We start from the raw sequence: 16651 nt of genomic DNA on the forward strand, positions 1-16651 counted from the left end.
TATTTTTTATTTTTATTTATTTATTTATTTTTTGTGAGCCAGGTGTGGTGGTGCACACTTGTAATCCCAGCATTTGGGAGGCTGAGACTGGAAGGTCATGGTTTGCGGACAGCCTCAGCTACTTAGTGAGGCCCTCTACAACTTAGTGGGACCCTGGTTCAAATAAAGAATGAAAAATAGGGCTGGGGGTATAGCTTGGAGGTCGAATGGCCCTGGGTTCCATCCCCAGACCCGCAAAAATATATATATTGTGTGTGTGTGTTAAAATTATTTTTGCTCTAGCCGGGCATTAGTGGCCACGCTTGTAATCCCCGCACTTGGGAGGCAGAGACAGGAGGATCACGCAGGTTCGAAGCCAGCAGTGCTGGCTTAAGAGATCCTGTTTCCAAATAAAAGTATAAAAAAAAATAGGTCTGGGATGTAGCCCAGAGGTAGAAGGGTTTCCAGGAACCCCAGTACCACCAAAAAATAAAAATAAAATTATTTTGCTCTGTCGGGCGTGGTGGCGCACGCTTGTAATCCCTGTGCTTGGGAGGCGGAGACAGGAGGATCGCGCAGGTTCGAGGCCAGCCGCGCTGGTTTAAGAGACCCTGTTTCCAAATAAAAATATAAAAAAATAGTTCTGGGAGTGTAGCCTGTAGGTAGAAGGGTTTCCAGGAACCCAAGACCACCAAAAAAAAAAAAAAAAAAAAAAACTTATTTTGCTCTTTGCTAGAGACCAACAGTGTAGTACAAAGCAATATTCAAATTCAAGGATCACAGACGTAGCAATAAAACATTGTTGGCAACACTGGAAACCTGCTCATCTCAGAGTATATATAGTTTTGGTGAGTTTTTTGTTTCTTTTTATAGCACTCAGGATTGAATTCAGGGGTGTTCTAGCATTAAACTACATCTCTGTCCCTGTCCCTTCTTGATGTGTGTGTGTGTGTGTGTGTGTGTGTGTGTGTGTGTGTGTGTGTGTGAGAGAGAGAGAGAGAGAGAGAGAGAGAGAGAGAGAGAGAGAGAGAGAGAGAGAAGAGGGAATAGGGATTAGATCCAGGAGCAGTCTACCTCTGAGCTACACCTCTAGACCTTTTTATTTTATATATTTTTTTATTATTTTTTGGTAGTACTGGGCTTGATTTTACTTCTTATTTGGAGATAGGCTCTCACTAGGTTAATTTGAGTTTCACTACTTATTGAGGCTGTCCTCAAACCTGCCATCCTCCTGTCTTAGCCTCCCAGTTTCTGGGATTACAGGCATGTGCCACCATGCCCGTCTTTGAATTTTATTTTGAGACTGGATCTTCTTAACATGCCTAGGCTGGCCTGGAACTTGTGACCCTCCTGCCTCAGGCTCCTGAGTAGCTGGAATTACAGGTGTGTATCACCACACTTTTGTCAGGATTTTTACATGCAGCTCTGACCCACTTAAAAAATGTTCAAGTTCATCTCAAATACAGGCTTTAAATTTTTGTATAGTAATATGTTATTAATAGAACCTTTAAAATGTACATGGCCTTTGACCCAGAATCCTCTTCGAGGAATTTATCCTAACCAAAAAGATGTGTGAAAAAATCTGTATTTCCAAAAGTACATTATTCGTGAAAGTGAAAAAATGGGAAACAACTACCTAAATGTCTATAGAATATTAAATAAATATAGCCTTGTAATGATATATTATATAGTAAGTTATAGTGATGTTAGGAGAATGTTATGATTAAGACAAATATATAAAACATAATAGTCATTATAATCTCATTTTAAATTCCCCAAATACAGAAAATAATGGAAATATATATATCTAAACTTAATGGTAGGTATATCTGATAATAAAGCTATAATCATTTTTGTTTTTTCTTTGTATACTGACTAAACATTCCACAGGGGACATGCAGTTAGGAGAAGTTGTAAATGTTTTATATCAAAATTATCCCAATTTTTTTATCTTATAAAGGTAAAACCCAAAGGCAAAGTTCGGTGGACTGGTTCTCGAACACGAGGCAGGTGGAAATACTCCAGTAACGATGAAAGTGAAGGTTCTGACAGTGAAAAGTCATCTGCAGCTTCAGAAGAGGAAGAAGAAAAAGAAAGCGAAGAAGCCATCGTAGCGGACGATGATGAACCATGCAAAAAGTGTGGCCTTCCCAACCACCCTGAGCTGGTACGTACCTGACCAGAGTGACTGGTGTTCCCATTGGGCATACACTGCTTGCCTGGAGCAGCCTACCACTTTAAGGTTTGATCATAATTTGAATTTTCTAATGCTGCAGAGCTTGTGTTCTGGAATGTAACCTTTAGTTCTCTTTCTCAAATAAGCCAATTTGAGGAAGCTAAGGATCAGAACCTTTCTTTCATTCTACCTCAGCATACATACACCCCGATCTCATCTCAGAAATCAATGAGTTTTTCCAAACATTTCTTTTCTTTTCCTTTTTAGGTTTTCTTCTTCTTCTTTAAGTTTTAGTGAGCTACAGTACCCTCTATAAGTTCAGTCTGAAGGCCTTATTTTCTTCCTGTAAAAGTGTAAGCCATCTGAGCATAATGGTGCCCATCTATATTCCTAGTACTTAAAAGGCTTAGACGGGAGGGTCAAGGTTCTCCTGTGAGCGTTCAAGGTCAGCGTCAGCAAGTTAGTGAGACCCTCGGCACCTTACCGAGATCCTGTTTCAAATATAAAAAATAAAATAGGAAGCCAGGCATAGTGGTACACGCTTGTAGTCCCAACATTTACGAGGCTGAGACAGGAGGATCGGTTCAAGGACAGCCTCAGCTACTGAGCCCTTTGCAGCTCAGTGAGAAGAGACCCTGTTTCCAAATAAAGAATAAAAAATAGAGCTGGGGGTGTAGCTCAGAGGTAGAATGGCTCTGGGTTTCATCCCCAGTACTGCAAATAAGTAAATAATAAAATAAGGCTAGAAGTGTAACTCAAGGTAGAACCCCAATGTCTCCTCAAAAAATATACATATAAATCAAGTAGTGATTTAGCAGTAGCTGAGGCTGGCTTCAAACCTGTGCGATCCTCCTGTCGCTGGGATTACAAGTGTGTGCCAATACACCCGGCTTATTCTTTTATTTTGAAACAGGGTCTCACTGAATTACAAAGGGCCTCACTAAGTAGCTGAGGCTGGCTTCAAACGTTTGCAATCCTCCTGTCTCAGCCCCCCAAATGCTGAGATTATAAGCCTGTACCACCTTGCCCGGTTGGTTCAGGCTCTTTTTCCTAGAAAGAAGTGTGATGTAATAGGTAAAACATGAGGCATGACAGGTGTAGGTGTGGCTCCTGCTTCCTGCAAATCCCTCTAAATCATGCTTCTTTTATCTTTTTTTCCCCCCATATATCTATCAATCTATTTAATGCAGTAGTAGGGTTTGAATCTTGGATGTTCTACCTCTGAACTGCCCCTATAACCCCTTTTATTTTTTATTTTTTTTTTGTTTGAAACAGGGTCTCACTAGGTTGCTGAGAGTTTCGCCAAGTTGCTAAGTATGGTCTTGAACCTGTGATCCTCCTGTTTAAGCCTCCAAAGTGCTCAGATTACAGGTGTGTGCCACCTTGCCCAGTGCTTCTGAGAGGTGTTTTTAACAACTTGTGAAAAGTTGCTTTGCTAAGTTACTGATACATATTATGTGCTGGGTTCAAGTTAATTATGGTTTTCTAGTTCTTCCTTACTGCTAAAATTATTTCTAAAGACAAAATCTTTGAAGTTTATTATATCCCAGTAGTTTCTGAGGGTTCAAGTAAAAGATTTGATAACAGAGAAAGACTTTAGCTCTGTGAATAGATGTTGAGATTATACAGAGAAGATCCTTCTGAGAATTTTATGATTGTAAATTAGATCAAGATTTTTGTGCAGTTAGGCATGGTGGTACACACCTGTAATCCCGGTACTTGGAGGACGACACAGGAGGATTTTAGGTTTGTGTCCAGCCTCAGCAACTTAGCAAGACCCTGTTTCAAAATAAAAAAACAAACAGGGCTGAGAGTAGCTCAGAAGTAGAATGTCCCTGGGTTCAATCCCCAGTATCAACAACAAAAAAAAAAAAAACGTGGAAGGAAGGCGAAGAGAAGAGTTGAGATAGTAGTCTTCTGCTCTTTGAATCGAGGAATAAGCAATTCTTGTGTGCTTTCTTTACTCATTTCCTCAAATGCCTTTAAGAGTACATTTTGAGCTGAGGCGGTTGTGGTGGTTCACTCCTGTTAATTTGAGACAGGAGGATCACAGGTGTATGGATAGCTTCAGCAACTTAGTGAGGCTCTCAGCAACCTCGTGAGACCCTGTCTCCAAATAAAGAATAAGTCTGGGGTATATCACAGAGGCCCCTGCGTTCCATCCCTAGTACCACACACACACACACACAAAGTACATCATCATGTAAGACAGCAGTGGATGTCAGGGACAAAGTGGGTGTGAGGAAATTAAGAACTAAAATGGAGTAAAGAGAAATGACATCAAGGAGGAGACGAAGCTGGGCTCGGTGGCAAACATCTGTAATCTGTAACCTGGGAGACCGAGGCAGGAGGATGGCATGTTCAAGGTCAGCCTCAGGAATGTAGTGCTAGGCCCTCCGCAACTTAGACCCTGTTTCTAAATAAAAATTAAGACAGGGCTAAGTGTATATCTCAGAGATAGAATGCCCCTGAGGTTCATTCCCCAAGACTACAAAAAAGAAAAAGGAGAAGAGGAGGAGATGTACTGGAGTCCAAAACCAGTGACAGTAGAAATCGAGTGCAAACACCCAGGCAAAGCTTTAATTGGGGCTTAGCTGGGAAGAGCTCCATCAGAGGATAGAAGTGTACCGCTCTCTAGCTCCCCAGGGAAGCCGTGCCCTGGGCTCCTGGGGCGTCACGCCTGGAGGTGGGTTTTAGTTGCAACAGTGCTCTCTGCATGCTTCCCAGTCACCACCTAGGGAGTATGCATTTTACAGTGCTATTAAGGTGAAGGTACCGGGGGCCACCTCAGTGAGGATGCTTGATGCTCACTGCCTGTAATTTGCTCCTGAGAAGTCTCCAGTATTTCCACAACAGAGCAGACGATTGTCCTGTCCCAGTGGCCTTGTCTTTTTAAGTTTGCTTTGTCTGGCTCTAGCTTCTTGGCATTTTTGCTGCCTGCATAGTCTCAGCAGGCTGATAGCACTTCTCAGCCTTCCGTCCCCCCATAGCCTTGAAGACTGGCTCACTTTGGACTCCTAATTTTCTGGTAAGACTTTAACCCCATAAGATCAAGAGCTATCTGGGCTGTCTTGTTTCCCTTTAGATGTTTTCATAGGGTCCCTGCCTATCTCAGAGTGCCCCCCTTGGAACACACACGGTTTATGTTTATTATTTTTCATGACCACATAGATAATCCCATTGCTCTTTACTCTGCAGGAGCTGAATGTCTCAAGTGTGGGACCTTGAAATATGTGGGCCACATATGAAATATGAAGGTCCTAAGCGAGGTGGATTTTTTATGCCAAGTGATCAAGTGCTCAAGTCAATATGACAAGCAACTGGTCTGTGTTAAGTGGTAGAGATGTGATGCTGAGCTAAGAATACATGGTTCTCATCCTCATTCAGCTTATAGCAGAAAAGAAATTAACGAGTAAATGTGGAATTCTATGGAACTTTCTAGATGCTTCAGTTAAAATAACTAGATCATTGCCTGAGATTTTGGTAATTTTACATGGTAGTATTTATTTAGTTGGATTTTAACTTAATATAGTACTAGCATTGAGCATATAAAGTATAGATAGCCAGGCATGGTAGCCCACGCTTGTAATCCCAGGAGGATCGCAGGTTTGCCACCAGCCTGTGCTATTTAGTGAGGCTCTCTGCAACTTAATGAGACCCTATTTCAAAAATAAAAAGAAAAGGGCAGACATGGTGGTGCACGCTTGTAATCCCTGCATTTGGGAGGCTGAGACAGGAGGATCACAGTTCGAGGACAGCCTCAGCTACTTAGTGAGGCCCTTCCCGGCTCAGTGAGACACTGTTTCAAAAATAAAAAGACTAGCTGGGCATGGTGGCACATATTTGTAATCCCAGCATTTTGGAGGCTGAGACAGGAGAATTACAGTTCGAGGACAGCCTCAGCTACTTAGTAAGGCTCTTTGCAACTCAATAAAACCCTGTTTCCAAATAAAGACTAAAAACTAGGGCTGGAGGTGTAGCACAGAGGTAGAATGCCCCCTGGGTTCTATCCCAGTACCACAATAAATAAAATAAAGTAAATAAATAAATAAAGACTAAAAATAGGGCTTGGAGTGTAGCTCAGGCTCCTGGGTTTCACCTCTATTACTGCAAAAAAAAAAAAAAAAAGAAGAAAAATAACACTAGGCTTGATGGTACATGATTGCAATCCCATCATATGATAGGCTGAGACAGGAAGATCGTGGTTTGCAGCCAGCCTCAGCTACTTAGTGAAGCCCTTTGCAACTCAGTGAGACCCTGTTTCAAAATAAAGAATAAAAAATAGGGCTGGGGATATAGCTCAGAGGTAGAATACCCCTGGATTCCATCCCCAGTACTGAAAAAAATAAAAAGAAGAAGAAGAAAAATAGGACTGGAGGTATAGCTCAGAGGTAGGATACCTTGAGTTCAGTCCCCAGTGCCACAGAAATAAATACCATTTCCAGTAAAGGAACCAGAGCTTCTTAGAGAAAGAGCTGATTCTAAGACTTCGGCAGAGGAAATACAGGATGTACATGGAGTTTATTATCAGAAAATAAGGAAATGCTTTTTAAAAAAAAAAAAGGGGGCATTTTGTGTCTTAAAGACACAAAAGCCAATGTGAAAGAGCTTCCAATTTGTCCATAGCTGGATTAACTCCAGTAGCAAATTAACATTTTATAATGAGCAAAATAATAAATATTATATTTATTAGTTCATTCTGTTATAAATAACTGAATAAACAAATGAGTGTGGGAAAGGAAACATTTTCCATATAAAAAAAGTTACAAGCCAGGCGTGGTGGCACACACTTGTAATCCTAGCATCGGGGAGGCGGAGACTGGAGGATTAAGGTTCATGGACAGCCTCAGCTACTTGGCGAGGCCCTTCACAACTCAGACCCTGTTCAAAAAATAAAAAGACTAAAAAATAGGGCTGGAGTGTAGCTTGGAGGCACGATACCCCTGAGTTCATCCCTAGTACCAAAAAAAATTTTTTTTTCTCAAACTTAACAGAAAGCATGAGGAAAATAGAAAATCATCAAGCTGGCATGGTGGCACACTTTGTAATTCCAGTACTTGGGAGGCTGAGACAGGAAGATCACAGGTTTGTGGCCAACCTCAGCTACTTCATGAGACCCTCCGTAACTTAGTGAGACTGTTTCAAAATAAAAAATAGGACTAGGGGTGCAATGCAGAGGTTAAATGCCCTTGGGTTCAATCCCCAGTACTGCCGAAAGAAAGAAAAGAAAATCGCCACTTTGAGAGCACCGTGGTACTGATGAGACCATGCAAGATTTCTAATGAATGCTAAAACTAGTGTGCACAGCTTTATGGAAAGACTTTATCATATCCCTCTCTAATACATACATACATACATACATACATACATACATACATACATACATATTTATTTTGTGTGGGGTGTCTGGGGATGAAACCCAGGGGCATTTGGCCTCCGAGTTACAACCCCAGCCCTATGTTTTATTCTTTATTTTGAAACAGGGTCTCACTAATTTGCGGAGGGCCTCACTAAGTAACTGAGGCTGTTCACGAACTGCAATCCTCCGGTCTCAGCTTGCTGAATGCTGGTTTATAAGTGGTGCCACCATGCTTGGTTTTTCCTCTAATATATTTATTAATTTATTACTTAGTGATTTTAATTCATACCCACCGATTCATTGATACCTCTAGCTCCAAAAAACCTAATTTCTCTTCTCTTGAGTATGGGCTGGATTTGTTTTGAGAATAGTGTAGCATTTTTCTTCCCCCCCCCCCCTCTTGGTATCAGGGATGGAACCCAGGAGTGTTCTTCCTCTGAGCCACATCCCAGCCCTATTTTTTTTTTTTTTTTTTTATTCTTTATTTGGAAAAAGGGTCTCGCTGAGTTGCGCAAGTAGCTGAGGCTGGCTGAGAATCTGCTAATATGTTATCTTCATCCTCCCAAGTAATGAGATTACAAGCCTGTGCCATGTGGAAAATTTAAAGTAGTAACTTAACAGTAAAGGAAGCCAACAGACGCTTTGTTAACCAAGTGATTAAGGTTACCGTCAGGTACCCTCTGATAAGATACCACCAGCCAGGCACTTCATCTCTCTGATATAAGAATACCTTCAAAATCGATAACCCCTGTCAATAATGAGCAAACATCGAACAAACTGAAATTCAAGGAGAATCTACAAAATATTGAACTAGTATTGCTTAAATTGTCAATTTGACAGCAAAGAAAGTTTGAGGAACTGTTTGAGCATTCAAAGTAGAGTAAGGAGACATGGCTGCGTGCAGTGCAGTATCCTGGATGCACAACCAGCAAGAGGGCGTGAGTGAGGGAAATTTGTGGAATCTGGTGTGTACCAGTGTTAGTTTTATAGTTGGGGTAGATGTTCCATGTTTCTGTACATTTTAACCTTGGTAAAAGCTAGGTGAAGGCATAAGGGTACACTATAACATCTTGGCAACTCTTCTATACATTTGAACTTATTTCATAATAAACTAGGCAGGCGTGGTGACGTATGTTTGTAATCCCAGCATTTAGGAGGCTGAGACAGAAGGGTTGTGGTTCGTGGACAGCATCGGCTACTTAATGAGACTCTGTTTCAAAATAAAGAATAAAAAGTAGGACTGGGGGTATAGCTTGGAGGTAGAATGCCCCCCCTGGGTTCCATCCCCAGTACAGCAAAAATACAAATGAAAGTGTTTTCTGAGTTAAATATTCATGAATGTACAATGTTAAGTTTAGAGAGTTGGTCATCTTAAATTCAAAAAGCAATACAATATGAACTCTAAGACTAATTGTTGAGTTTAATCTTTGCATTTGAACATAATGGGTTGTTTTGTTTAGTTTTGTCTTGGTGCTACCAGGGATGGAATCCAGGGGCATTCTACCTCCAAGCTACACCCCCAGCCCTGCTTGTTATATTTTATTTTGAAACAGAGTCTCACTATTTGCTAAGGGCCTCCCTAAGTAGCTGAGTCTGATCCTCTTGTCTTCAGCCTCCCAAATGCTGGGATTACAAACATGTGCCACCACACCCGGCAAACATTGTGGTTCTGAATATAGTTTCAGTCCTTTTGTATACCTCAGTTCCTTCCTTGTTTAAATTAGCATGATAAAGTGGAACCATGAGGTTTTTTCTTTCTGTAGTTAATTAAAATGCAATTTAAATTGGAATCTTAAGTTGAATATAGTGATGTACTTTAGTAATCCCAGTACTTGGGAGGCTGTGACAGTAAGATCACAGGTTCAAAGCCAGCCTCAGCAATTTAGTTGTTTCAAAATAATTTAAAAAATAGGCTTGGGGGTACAGCTCAGAGAGAGAATTGCCTCTGGGATCGATCCCCAGTACCACCAAAAAAAAAAAAAAAAAAGAAAAGTTGAAATCTTTTGTATTTTTTTTTTTTTTTTTTTTTTTTTGTGTGTGTGTGTGGTACTGGGGTTCCTAGAAGCCCTTCTACCTCCGGGCTACACTCCCAGACCTATTTTTATATATTTATATATAAATATATTTATATATTTGGAAACAGGGTCTCTTAAAGCCAGCGAAGCTGGCTTCAAACCTGCGTGATCCTCCTGTCTCTGCCTCCCAAGTGCGGGGATTACAAGCGTGCGCCACCACACCCGGCGAAATCTTTTGTATTTTTAAAATACTCTATGTGGTAGGATGGCTTTTAAAATAATTGGTATAGCCAGGTGTGGTGGCGCACGCTTGTAATCCCCACACTTGGGAGGCTGAAACAGGAGGATCGCACGTGTTCGAAGCCAGCCTCAGCAACTTAGTGAGACCCTGTTTCCAAATAAAATATAAAAAAAAAAGGTCTGGGAGTATAGCCTGGAGGTAGAAAGCCTCTGGGTTCCACCCCCAGTACCACAAAAAAAAAAAAAAAAAAAAAAAAATTGGTATAAAGAATGCCAGTTCATAGAGGACTTTTTAACTAAAAATTAGAGGAATTTTTAAACTAAATTTTGTACCTTAATGTTTCTTACGGGGTTTTGGGGGGGTTATTAATTTTTTTTAAATAGGTATGTCAAATTCTTAATTATCAGAGCATTTTTATTCATTAGTTCTATAAAATAGAATTTTGTAGTAGAGTACTAACAAATATTGATACACAGACATGCTGATGCACACCTATAATTTCAAATACTTGGGAGGCTGAGATATGGGGATCACAGATTCAAGACCAACCTCACAAACCTAGCAAAACCCTGTTTCAGAAATGAAAAATAGAGCTGGGCGTAGTGGCGCACACTTGTAATACCAGTGATTGGAAGGCTGAGACAGGAGGATTGCACAGGTTCAAAGTCAGCCTCAGCTACTTAGTGAGGCTCACAGCAACTTAGTGAGACCCTGTTTCCAAATAAAGTATAAAAAATAGGTCTGGGAATATAGCTCAGATGTAGAAAAGCCCCTGTATTCCACCCTAAGTAACACACACATACACACACACACACACACACACACACACACACACAATTAAAATTAAAAAATAAAAAATAGCCAGGTGTTACAAAAAAATAGCTGGAATTACATTTGTAATCCCAAGATTTGAAAGGCTGAGACAGGAGGTTTGTGGACAACCTGAGCTACTTAGTGAAGTCCTTTGCAACTCAGTGAGACCCTGTTTCAAAATAAAGAATAAAAAATAGGGCTGAGGGTATAGCTCGGAGGTAGAATGCCCCTGGGTTGGGTGTAGCTTGGAGGTAGAATACCCTCTGGGTTCCCTCTCCAGACCTGCTAAAATAAAAATAAAAAATAGAATGCCCCTGGGTTCCATCCCCAGTACTGCAAAAAATAAAAATTAAAAAAAAAAATACCCGGGCATGGTGGCATATGTTTATAATCCCAGTATTTGGGAGGCTGAGACAGGGGATCGGGGTTCACAGACATCCTTAGCTACTACTTAGTGAGGCCCTTTGCAACTCAGTGAGACCCGTTTCAAAATAAAGAATAAAAAATAGGGCTGGGGGTGTAGCTCTGAGGTAGAATTCCCCTGGGTTTTATCCCCAGTACCACACACAAAAAAGCTAGGCATGGTAGCGCACGCTTGCAATCCCAGTACTTTGGAGACTGGGACAGGAGGATCATGTGTTCAAGGACAGTCTTAACAAGTAGTTAGACTTTCGTCAACCTAGTGATACCCTACTTTCAAATAAAAAAATAAAGCCGGACGTGGTGGCACACCCTTGTAATCCCAGCATTCCGGAGGCTGAGACTGGAGGATCGCAGTTCGCAAACAGCCTCAGTTACTTAGTGAGGCCATATGCAGTTCAGACCCTGTTTCAAAACAAAGAATAAAAAATAGGTCAGGGGGTGTAGCTTGGAGGTCGAATGCCCCTGGGTTCCACCCCCAGACCTGCAAAAAAACAAAATAAAATAGGGTTCGAGGTGTAGCCCAGAGGTAGAATGCCCATAGGTTCAATCCCCCATGCCATACAAAAATAAATAGTAAATAATTTTTTTAAAAGGGGGCTGTGGGATTAACTCAGAGGTAGAATGCCCCTCGGTTCAATCCCCAGTACTGAAAAAAAGAAAAATATTGAAATGTGAATCTTACTATGAGTTACTGAATTTAGTCATAGAGTTAGGTTGACATTAATGTGGTCTATTTCAGATTCTTCTGTGTGATTCTTGTGACAGTGGATACCACACCGCCTGCCTCCGCCCTCCTCTGATGATCATCCCTGATGGAGAATGGTTCTGCCCCCCTTGCCAACATGTATGACCCAGCCCACCTCTGTGCCTCCTATTTTTGGTTTTTATATTCAAATTAATAATACTTTTTAACAGCCACTGAATATCTCCCATTTACAGAGGAATTTGTAAATATTGTTTACCTCTTATTGTAATGTCTACTTTTTATTAATATCTTTTAGGTTTTCCCTTTGCTCTTTTCCAAAGCATTTCTCCAAACCCCTCCAACTTTTATAAATTTATTACCCATTTTTTTCTCAAATTTGTTATAAGCACAGAGAACACCTAATATAGATACACACAAGGGAAGAAATAAGTTTCTTTCCGTAGTTTATCCCAGTGTTTCATCGTGCTTTTTCATATCTACCTACCTTCTTTAGGATAGCAGTTTTATAAATATTATCAGAATTAGAAGAAACATGGATTCTCTTTCTCTTTCATCTTATTCAAACAGGTGAATTTCTTTTGGAACTGAAAAACAGGATATTTCTGTGCCACCGAATCAGTTTGGAACATTTTTTACAAGCCTGGTTTTATTTTGCTTTTAAAATGCTGGGCTTTAGGCATTTCTTAGTGAAGTGGCCTGTGCCTTAGTATGGCTTTATCAGTTACATTCTTTAAACTCTGTTTTGACCTAGTGTACATTTTTAAAGTCTCTTTTGTAGGAAATAGTTATTGGCACTAACATTTTATTGTATATTGAATATTCTCGCAAAATGTGTCTTGTGATCTTTTTCTTTTAATTAAAAGCACTGTTTTGCTGGACATGGTGCCATATGCCTATAATCCCAGTACTTGGGAGGCTGAAACAGGAGGATTATAGGTTCAAAGGCAGCCTCAGCAACTTAGTGAGACCCTATTTTCAAATGATAAAATCGAACTGTGAGTCTAACTTGGAAGTAGAATAGCCCTGTGTACAGTCCCTAGTACCACAGAAAAATAAAATAAAACCAGTGTTTTGTGTACTGTTAACCCAAATGTCATTTTAAGCAATAATTACCAACCCAGGGTAGGCAGAGAATGTGGTTTATTTTGGCAAGTCTATAAATTTCTCTCATATATGCTTAATATTAAAAATATCTAGCCAGGCGTGGTGGTACACGCTTGTAATCCCCGCGCTTAGGAGGCAGAGACAGGAGGATCGCTCAGGTTCGAAGCCAGCCGCGTGCACTGGCTTAGGAGACCCTGTTTCCAAATTAAAAATATAAAAATAGGTCTGGGAGTATAGCCCGGAGGTAGAAGGGCTTCCAGGAACCCCAGTACCACCAAAAAAATACATATATATATCTAAGCCCTGTGTGATGACACATGCTTGTAATCCCAGTACTTGGGAGGCTGAGAAAGATTTGCAGGTTTGATGACAGCCTCAGCTGTGACTCTCATCAACCTAGGAAGACCCTGTTTCCAAGTAAGAAATAAAATTGGTCTGAGGTGTAGCTCGAACATAGAATGCCTCTGGGTTCAATCCCTAGTACCACAAAAAATAAATAAATCAATAAATAAATAAATAAAAATGCTTTAAGGCAGGCATGGTGGTAATTGCCTGTAATCCCAGTACTTGGGAGTCTGAGACAGGAAGCTCATACATTTGAAGATAGTCTTAGCAATGTAGTGAGGCTCTCGGGAACTGAACAAGGCCGTCTTTCACAACAACAACAAAAAAAATTTAAAAAGAGCTGGGGATATAGTTCAATGATAGAATGCGCTTGGGTTTAATTCCAGCACCACAAAACACATGCATACACCAACAAAAAACTTTGCTGTAACCAGGAATAGTAGAGCGTGCTTGTAGTCCCATCTAGGAGGCTGAGACAGGAGAATCTCAGGCTTAAAGCCAGTATTCAGTAACTTAGATTCTATTTCAAAATTAAAATTAAAAAAGGGCTGTGGTTCCAAATAAAAAGTAAAAGACCCCTGAGGTTCAGTCCCTAGTAACACACACACACACACACACACACACACACACACACACACACCTTTTTTGTTCTTCTTCTCTTCAGTATTTGCTGAAGTACCTCCTTTATTAAATGCAATGAAAGCTTCAGTATTTATTTACCTTGTGGCCCTTATCAGCTCTTAAAATACTCATGAGCTTAATATGCACATAGTAAGAGATTGTAGAAAGGGTTAAACCTGGGGGTTGTAGTTCAGTGGTAGAGTGCTTACGTAGTATGTGTGAGGCCCTGAATTGAATCCCTAGTACTGCCAAAAAAAAAAAGAGAGAGACACTTATGTATTTTGCCCCTTCAGAAATTGCTGTGTGAGAAACTAGAGGAACAGTTGCAAGATTTGGATGTTGCCTTAAAGAAGAAGGAGCGTGCTGAACGAAGGTATTTCAATATGTATTTTAAAGTTTCACTTGGGAATGTGATAGCATAGTTATCTTGCAGTAACGATGAATGCATTCTAAAGCAGAGATTGGCAAACGGACCTGTGGGTCAAATCTTGGCGGCTTCTTGTTTTTGCACTGCCTACCAAGAGTGTTTTCATGGTTTCAAATAGTTGGGGAGGATCAAAACTAGAATATTTCATGGCACATTTCAATTAAATGATATTCAACAGCGCTTGGGAGGCTGAGACAGGAGGATGGCACAGGTTCAAAGCCAGCCTCAGCTACTGAGTGAGGCTCTCAGCAATTTAGTGAGACCCTGTTTCCAAATAAAGTATAAAATAGGTCTGGGAGTATAGCCTGGAGGTAGAAAAGACCCTGGGTTCCACCCCAGTACCACCCAAAAAATAATTAATTAATTAAATGAGATTCATTGCCCATAAATAAAGTTTTATCAGAACACCACTTTGTTCATTTGTTTGTGTACTGTTTATAGCCACTTTTGTTTTATTACAACAGAGTTAAGTTGCAGCAGAGAGCTAATGAATCAAGCTTGAAATATGTACTGTCTTTGAGCAGAAAAGTTTGCCAACCTCTGATCTAGAGGACTTATCAGAATGTACTGTGAATTAATATTGGCCCACGTATTGTAGATAACATATACCTAAGTATTATAGTCTTCATAAGAAAATTATAAAATTTTATAATTTAGTTACTCATGTGATCTGTTTGGGTGGACAGTGTTGACACTGGTGAATAAAAACAATATATTGCCGGACTGTGTTCTGACTAAGATATGACTCCATTCTCATTTATGCCACTGCAAAGTGGTCTGAAACAGATAGAGAAGGCTTCTTGGAGGAAGGAAGATTGAACATGAACCTAATATTTAAAAGAGGATCAAAATAGTCAATATTTATCTGTACTTTTTTAAGGTGTGTGTGTGTGTGTGTGTGTGTGTGTGTGTTCCAAGGGATTTAACCTAGGGGCATTCTACCTCTGAGCTACACTCCTAACCCTATTGGTTTTTGAGAGTTGCACTGCATGCTAAAGTTGTCCTCCAACCTGAGATCCTTCTCTTTTAGCCTCCCAAGTACTGGGATTACAGGCATGTGCCTCCAAACCCAGCTTCTTTGGTCTATTTCAAAACATTCATCCATTCATATCTGTTGCTTACCAAACTGAAGAGATGAGTAAGACAAAGCTCTTGCTTACATGGACCTGACATTACATCAGAAAATACATATGTATGAAGCAATGATTCAGTAAAGTAGGAAAATCAAGATATATTCAGGAAAGTACAAGAACGGGCGGGATTTGGTTATGTGTGCATGTATGTCTCCATCATCTTGTACTCAATGAAGATGTATGACTATAATGCACCAATAAAAAATTTTTACAAAAGAAAAGTACAAGAACATTGTAGAAGGTTTTATTTCTCCTAGGGATTGGGGTGATCAGAGAGTATCTTGGAAGATAAATTGGGGAAATACAGATGAGCATGCAGCAAGGACGATTTCGGGCAACATGCAGTGACAAGTAAAGGCAAAGTGTAACAGTGAGCAGAGGGGTAGGAGACAGACCTTGGTAATGCAGGGAGTCCAGGTGCAAGCAGCTTTGCGTATCTGGCTAGGGAATTTGGAATAGTCCCATAGGCGGCAGGAAGCCATCAACGAAGGAATGTGATCTTTATTTCAGAAAAACTGGTGTAGTAACAAAAAAAGAAAGTAGCAGCGGCTGTTGCATAGTCTGTGAGTGCCTCTGAGGCCTACACTAGGGCAATCATGGTAATAGGAAGGTAGACTTATTAGAGATTGTGTTTAGAGGATTCATCTTAGTACTTAGTGCCCATCTAAGCAGTGTCTGAATGAGACTGACTGTTTTGATTTGTTAATTCTTATCATTTGACTTATGTTCTGCTTACCATTTATTGTTAAGTAAGCCTTAACAATAAATTCAGCCTCTACAACCCAGGATTTATTTTGTTTCTTACTATTCATAAAGGAGACGGGACTTAGTTCACCAGGGAGCTGGGCATGGTGGTGCTCGCCTGCAGGTTCGAGAATCGCCTTAGCAGTGTTGCAAGGCTCATAGCAACTGCGATACACCCTGTTTCAAAAACAAAACAAAAGAGCTGAGGGTACAGTTCAAACCCCAGTACGAAAAAAGGAAGGAAGGTTGGTTGGTTGACTAGGAGGTAAACTTACTATCTTGATTATTTATTGATACTTGGGATTGAACCCATGGGAGGTCTGCCTCTCAAATACACCCCAACCCTTTTTATTTTTAGTTTGAAGCAGGGTCTCACTGTGTTGCTGAAGGTCTTACCACGTTGTGGAGGCTTGCCTCAAACCTTCATTCCTGCTGTCTCAGCCTCCCAGGTACTGGAGTTTTCCACCACACACACCAGTACTTTGCTTATTTCCCTTTGTAACCTACCCTACTACCCCTTTCTCCCTCCCCATACATGTTAGTAAGATTGGTAGTGATAGTTTCA

General features: G+C 40.5%; 1 protein-coding gene across 1 annotated transcript in view; it reads left to right on the plus strand.

The window, feature by feature from the left end:
* The window catches only part of RSF1 (remodeling and spacing factor 1), a gene marked incomplete at both ends in the record, with an annotated part of 138027 nt that overhangs the window by 100816 nt on the left and 20560 nt on the right, over positions 1-16651 (plus strand). The window contains 3 exons of the mRNA XM_080707422.1: positions 1940-2146; positions 11746-11850; positions 14076-14155. Of these exons, the coding sequence (XP_080563548.1) occupies positions 1940-2146; positions 11746-11850; positions 14076-14155 (392 nt within the window). The remainder of the gene's footprint in view (positions 1-1939; positions 2147-11745; positions 11851-14075; positions 14156-16651) is intronic.

Source organism: Muscardinus avellanarius, assembly GCF_963383645.1.
Source record: "Muscardinus avellanarius genome assembly, chromosome: 1".
In the NCBI taxonomy this organism is placed as follows: Eukaryota; Metazoa; Chordata; class Mammalia; order Rodentia; family Gliridae; genus Muscardinus; species Muscardinus avellanarius.